At 38.0% G+C, this 6,715-nt stretch overlaps 1 protein-coding gene across 7 annotated transcripts in view; it reads right to left on the bottom strand.

Moving 5' to 3' along the window:
* Positions 1 to 1,412: 1,412 nt before the first annotated feature.
* The window catches only part of ptprt (protein tyrosine phosphatase receptor type T), a 94,171-nt gene continuing 88,868 nt past the window's right edge, over positions 1,413 to 6,715 (bottom strand). For all 7 annotated transcript variants that reach the window (XM_077602281.1, XM_077602280.1, XM_077602279.1 and 4 more), the window contains 3 exons: positions 5,915 to 6,078; positions 4,452 to 4,587; positions 1,413 to 3,640 (listed from right to left, as the gene is read on the bottom strand). In XM_077602281.1, the coding sequence (XP_077458407.1) occupies positions 3,587 to 3,640; positions 4,452 to 4,587; positions 5,915 to 6,078 (354 nt within the window). In that variant the 3' untranslated portion in view covers positions 1,413 to 3,586. The remainder of the gene's footprint in view (positions 3,641 to 4,451; positions 4,588 to 5,914; positions 6,079 to 6,715) is intronic.

Genomic DNA, 6,715 nt, shown 5'->3' with positions numbered 1-6,715 from the left:
AACGTGCGTGGGAGTGTCGGATAGACGTGCATTTCCCCGCGTGTCCATTTTGTGGAGGCGCCTGATGGGATCTGGATGATTGGATGCAAAGAAACAAGACGCCATTGAAGACGGAGACCTCCTGAGACAGAAGGGTGTGTGTGTTTGTGTGTGTCAAAGTGTGTGTGTGTGTGTGTGACGGGAGGGGGGGGCGAATGAAAGCGAGCGAACGAGCGAGCGAGATTGCCGGCAATCATCCTCTTGAAAATGATGAGGTCATCAAGGCGGCAGGCGCCGCGGCACAAAGACAACAATAAGCTCACCTTTGCGGCGCCTTCCAATTCAAAGCTCCGGCACCCCCGTTAGAGTTTCCGCGCGCAAAACGCAGTCATGAAAAGAAGCCAGAAAGCTCCAAATGGACCCGGGGGCGTTCCATTTGGACCTTTCTCGCTTCTTGCCGTCATGCGTTTTGACCTTGTATACTGGGGTCTCCTTTTATTTCGATTTTTTTTCTACTTGATGAAAACAACCAGGTATAGTAGGAAGGCTTTAAAAATATATATAGTGACTTCTTTTGAAAAAAATATGGTATGGCATAAAAAAAAACATGGCATCTAAAAATCTTAAAACTAACGTGTTTTGTAAGGCATTTACAAAAAAGAAAGCTGGAGAAGGAAGGCATTTCAAAACAACAACAAAGACGTATAATTTGGCATTTCAAAAACAAGCAGGTGTAGAAAGGCAGTTGAAAAAAATATAGTAAGATATATATATATATATATATGTATATATATATATGTATGGATATAGATATATATACATATATATATATATACATATATGTATATATATACATATATATACATATACGTGTACATATATACATATATATGTACATATATATACATAGATTTATATATGTACATATATATATGTATATATATATACATATATATGTATATATATAGATAGATATATACATATATATACACGTGTACATATGTACATATATATACATATATTTATATATGTACATATATATACATATATTTATATATGTACATATATATACATATATATACATATATTTATATATGTACATATATATATACATATATTTATATATGTACATATATATATACATATATTTATATATGTACATATATATATACATATATATATATACACACATACATATATGTATATATTTTTCTGACCATGTTTAGGAAGGCAATAAAAAAGTAAGTAGTAAGGCAATTTTTTTTTTAAACCAAAATGCCTATAGCATGGCTTCATATTGTAAGGCATTTTTAAAAAAAAGACCACATATATTTAGGTATTGGGGGAAAAACATGAAAAAATGTCTGTATACTAAAAGACTTAGTTCTCACCATGCTAGAATATATAAATAAATGACATCCTGAAGGAGACAGTTGAGCATTTTTGGTCCCTTTATTATTTAGAATATCTTAAGCACATTTTCCAACAAGCAAACCAAAAAAAACCATTAAGGGACAAAATCATCCTTTTCTTTCAACAAAACCAAGAAAATCAGTACAAACCCCCCCAAAATATCAAATCAAGTGAGCGCAGGAAGCTAACTGAACCCTTCAAAATAAAGCACGACCCTGTTGCATTTGGAGGGACAAAACCAAAAAAATCAAAAACAACAACTGGACAATAAATAAAATAAATTAACTCATTCACTAGCAAAAAACATTTCAACTGGCTTGGAGTGATCACTTTTTGTTGCCATAGACGACGATAGACGTCCGATTCGATTTGGAGGGGCAAATAAACAATCGTCGCTTCCTTCACGGGCCAATCGGATTAGACGTCTAGAGCCGTCCATGGCGAGCCAGGAGCGAAGCGATTTAAAGCAGCGGCCACATGCTACACACCAAAACTGACTTAGTTAAAAAAAAAGATGGCAAGAAAAACGTCCGATAAAAACGAGCTTTTCAGGCTTCGCTGCGTGACCAACGTCGGCCATCAGGGGGTGCTGATGAACGCAGTTTTGGTCAAGTGGGTTATTCAATTGGCGTGATTCAAATTTGGTGAAAATTGGAGAGAAAGATGGCATTTCAAGGTTAAAAATGGTGAGTTTTGCTCGGATGGAATTTTGGGGGGTCGACGTACAACACTGGCAATGGTTGACTTGATCGGAGCGAGGGTTCTGGCGGCTTTTTTGTGGGTCTCCTGGTCTACTAGCGAGAACCTCCATTTGATTTTTGGCAGCTGAAATGGCCGTCGAAGGATGAATTTTTTAAAATAAATAACTCAACAATTTCAGGAAACGGTCAAGTTGATTCTAAAATATTCTCTTCAAAGGAAAATAGTTGACGTCCTGTCAATTTTGGCTTTGGCTCCTTGGGATTTTTTTGGTGGGTCTAGTTGTCCAAGACCAAATTGAATATGGCTTTTGAGGGCGGACTTTCTTCAAAATATGAAAAAAAGTTCAGGAAATGGTCATCTTGATCCCAAACGATTCTCTTGAAAGCAAAATAGATCCAAAGACTTTTTTTGTTGCTTTACCCGGTCAACTTGTTGTAAAAAAAACTCTTTAAACCAGAATAGTTGACTTTTTTTTGCTGGTCTTCCCTCAAAACTCAACAATTTTTGAAAAAGTCAACATGAATTCAAAACCCATCAAAACTTTTCTCAGATATTTTTCCAACTCTCCCAAAAAATGACACACTTGACCCAAAATGTCTGCCGACCAAACGGCAGTTTCCTCTTAAAATTACGCCCACTCCAGAACAGAGGCTTTCCGACTTAGCCCATTGTATCACCAAACTAGGGCAAACATTTTTGGAATATATTAATGATAAAAGGACATGTAAAAATATTCCAACAAGAGCGTGACATCCACTTTTCGTCCGGTTTTATTTACATTTTAGACCATCTGTTTTTGCGAGTTTTTTTTTTTCTTGTCCGCACATTTCGGAGAGAAAGCAAAAAAAAGCCACGTTAACCCCCTGATGCCTGAAGTGTTCAAAAATAAACATTTGCGAAATACGTACAAATACGAACTTTACAACATCCAATTGGAAAAAAGTACAGCTGAAAATGGGAAAAGCCTAAAAATAAAAAATAAAGTAAATAAATAGAAATCAATATGGAAAAATCATGATTGCAAAAGATGTATTCATAAATAATACATTTAAAAAATAAGAAGAATTCATCCATAAATTCCTCCTTTTTTATACTTTCAAAAATATATTTTTGAATTAAAAACGTGAATACATTTTGAAGATTATTTGCTCTCCATTTCATTTCGCATTTAAATGAACTCAAGTAGGCTTTTTATTATTTTTTGGGCGAATTTCGGACATTTTTCCGCACGCAGGGGCGCCGTTTGCGATTGATTTCAAGACGAATCTGGGCATCGAGGGGTTAATCGGCCAGCTCGGTCGGGTGGGCCAAAAGGCAACAAGAAGTCAACGCGTGGGCGACCACATTCAAAACCCGCCCGACCGTACCACAAACCCGCCGTCTCGTGATTTTTTTTTTTTTTTTCGTCCCTCGGGGTTGACGGAAGCCGACGTGACGCGACGAGCCCCGCCCCGGCGACCGCTCGGCGCAAAGAAGCCCGGCCGGCGACCCATCAGAAGGAGCTGAGCGCCTCCAAGGCCACCTCGTAGCAGAACTTGTATTGTTCCTTAAAAAAAATTATAATAAAAAAACAGACAAACGTCAAAATGACGGTGGGCGTCGACCTGTCGCATATTTTAGTTGGCGATATATTAGCTGATGAATTATTGCCGATACGCGATAACATTGTCCTTTTTTTTAACCACTCGTGACAGATGATTTTAATAAACCAGCGTGGATTTTTCACCATTTTATGAATTTAAAAAACAAAAAATAAATGATCAATAGCAGAAAAAAATATATATCGAAGAAGTGAATTTGCGATAATCGAGGGAAGACTGGATTATTATTTTTAAATCAATGCATAACATGTTTTCTGTAAATATGAAATATGTGAAAACTGCTGTCATTTTTGTCCATTGATTGGATCCAAAATGGCTGCTCTCCTGTCCAGTTACCAAGTTTGAAGCCAAATGATTGAATGTTTTGCCTATTGCATTTTTTTCGTAAAGGCAGAAAACAATCTTGGTGCTAATTTGAAATACTGCATTTTTGTGGACCATGACGTGCTCTTATTTTGAAAAGGTCAACAAAAGTGCACGCTCGTCGCTAACATTAAGTTTTACACTTAGTACGTACAGTTTTCCCTCGATTATCGCGACTTCAAGATGCGTTGAAGATTGCGTTTTGGCGAAGACTACCATTAATTGCTAGCAAGTGGTTAGCACGTTATTTTTAAAGCAATGCTAACGTGCTAAGGTAGATCTGTTGGATTTTGTATGTCTGAATTTTAGTTCCGCTTTGTTTTGATGACAATAAACCATTTTTATATAAAGGACGATCAATGAATTGACCGCACGTCGCGAAGGTTCGCTCACCATTGTTTCCACCATGTTGGTCTTGTTGTTGCGTAGCGTTTTGACGGTGTGAAAAACGTCCACGATGTTCCGCTGCTGGATCATCTCGTTGATGCTGCACATGGCGCAGAAGGTGCCGGAGCGCCCACCGCCCGTCCTATGCCACCCAAAAAAAAGCGTGTCACTTGACTTGATTGCGCCATCCCTTTCTACCGGGAGGGATTGGACTCCAACCGCCGCGATTCGTCGAAAATTAGCCAGCATGACCGTTCTGTACGACTTAGCATTCCAACCAAAGTAAGAAAAACAAAATGCAAATAAACTTTTACTGTGACTACGAGATTGAAGAATCACTATTGCCGCATTTACTCGCATATAAGCCGCACCCTTAATTTTTTACAAAAAGTCTCACATATAAGCCACCCCCTGATTCACAATTTTCAACTTCATATTTATGGTTTTAATAGGGAGTACAAATGTGTTACTTTGAAGGGAAAATCGTAAAGGGATCATCACACATGCTATTTCTGAGATACTGCATGAATCAAAAGCACATTTTTTGGGTCAAAACCATAAAGAAGTTAGTCATTCATCCAGTAATGGTAGTTTTCTTACTGCAAAACAGAAAATAACCAACAAATAGTAAATGTTAATTTGCCGATATCTACAGGTGAAAAAGAGTATAGCAAATCTTGTGCTGCACCCTTGATTCAGTTATCATTTTTTTTGGTTACAAATATGGCTTATATGCGAGAAAATATGGTAGTTCAATGTCGGAATATTTTTATCTGAAAAAGTTGTACTCTTAGAACAAGACAGAATTCGTACCTGAATAAAGTTGTACCTTCATGAAAAAAATGTCATACTATTAGCACCTGAATAAAATTGTAGTTAGTATGAGAAAAGTCACAGTACTAGTATGACAATGAAGTTGTCATAATAACACGTTTTATTATTTCATTATGAGAACAATACTGTAATACTGTAAGTACCAGAAAAAAGTCAAACTACAAGTTTAAAGTTGTACTATTAGTACGAAAGTAGTCGTGCAATTAGTACATGAATAAAGTTATACTCATTTTTAAGATGTAAAGTTGTACCATTAGTTTTACTATTAGTACGCAAATAATGTTGTCCTGTTAGTACTTGTAAAAAAAAGTTGTATTGTTAGTAGGAGAATAAAGTTGTATATTATGAGAATCAAAGCGTATTATTAGTACCAGATGACTTAATCCTTAATCTTTAGGCTCATCTACATCAAATTATAATCAATAGAAGGATTTGTACTAATACGCTCTTGTAGCTCATGTTATTCTCGTATTAATAGTATCAATTTTAATCTCATTGTTCTCATATTTTCCTAATTCGTACTTTATAGAGACGTTGTTGACCTAAATATGGTCCAAATTCTTCTTTCATTTTTTGATATATTTTTTTAAAACATCTCCATTTTTTGTGAGTGTTTTTGTTAGTATTTTACTCACAGGCAGTGGACGACGGTGCGCCCGTCGCCGCCGTCGTACTGTTCTTGCCACTTGGCCAATCGGCGCACCAGCTGCAGGACGGAGCGCTTGGAAAGGGGCGTGTCCCGGTAGGCCGGCCAGCCGATGAACTGGAAGTGCTGCACCAACCGGTAGCCGTCCTGGGGCTGTCAAAAAAAAAACGGCCCAAAATCATCAAAAAGTGATCCCCTCATGCCCCAAAACCAACAGAAAGTGAACAATGAACAGGAAATGACACAACATTAACAGGAAGTTACCCGAAAATGCCCCAAAACGCACACAAAGTTACCCAAAAATGCCCCCAAACCAACAGGAAGTTAAACCTAGCATGACCCCTGACACCCTTAAATCGTGACCCAAATCAACAGGACCTAACCAAGTGACCCATATACGCCCCCAAAACTACAGGAAATGATCATAACTGGACACAGAGTGACCCGGAATTGCCCTAAAATGATGAAGGAAGTGAACAAGAGCCTTATTTTGTAAACGTTTGTGCTTTACTAGCACTAGGGAGGAGCTTCTTTAAGATGTGAAAGTAGCGCTTTGTCAGCCTTTTGGTCAATTCTAATGACTTTTGGGCTTGATTTCTATTGCTTAACAATTGCGCGTGTTATTTTCCAAAGACTCCATTTTGCTTTATTAACGGAAAGAGTCGAGAAGCGCGTCCTTCGCCTCCCAGGTTAATAGCCCCATTCCACCTCTGTCGCCGACGGCGGCCCAACGCCGACGCGCTTCCGACTATTTCACGCTCCAGCGACGCCGAGAGGCGGCCGGCCCGTC

Source organism: Stigmatopora argus, chromosome 6 (genome assembly GCF_051989625.1).
Source record: "Stigmatopora argus isolate UIUO_Sarg chromosome 6, RoL_Sarg_1.0, whole genome shotgun sequence".
Taxonomy (NCBI): Eukaryota; Metazoa; Chordata; class Actinopteri; order Syngnathiformes; family Syngnathidae; genus Stigmatopora; species Stigmatopora argus.
The sequence above is the reverse complement of the archived record's forward strand: the minus strand, read 5'-3'. Positions and strand labels throughout refer to the sequence as shown.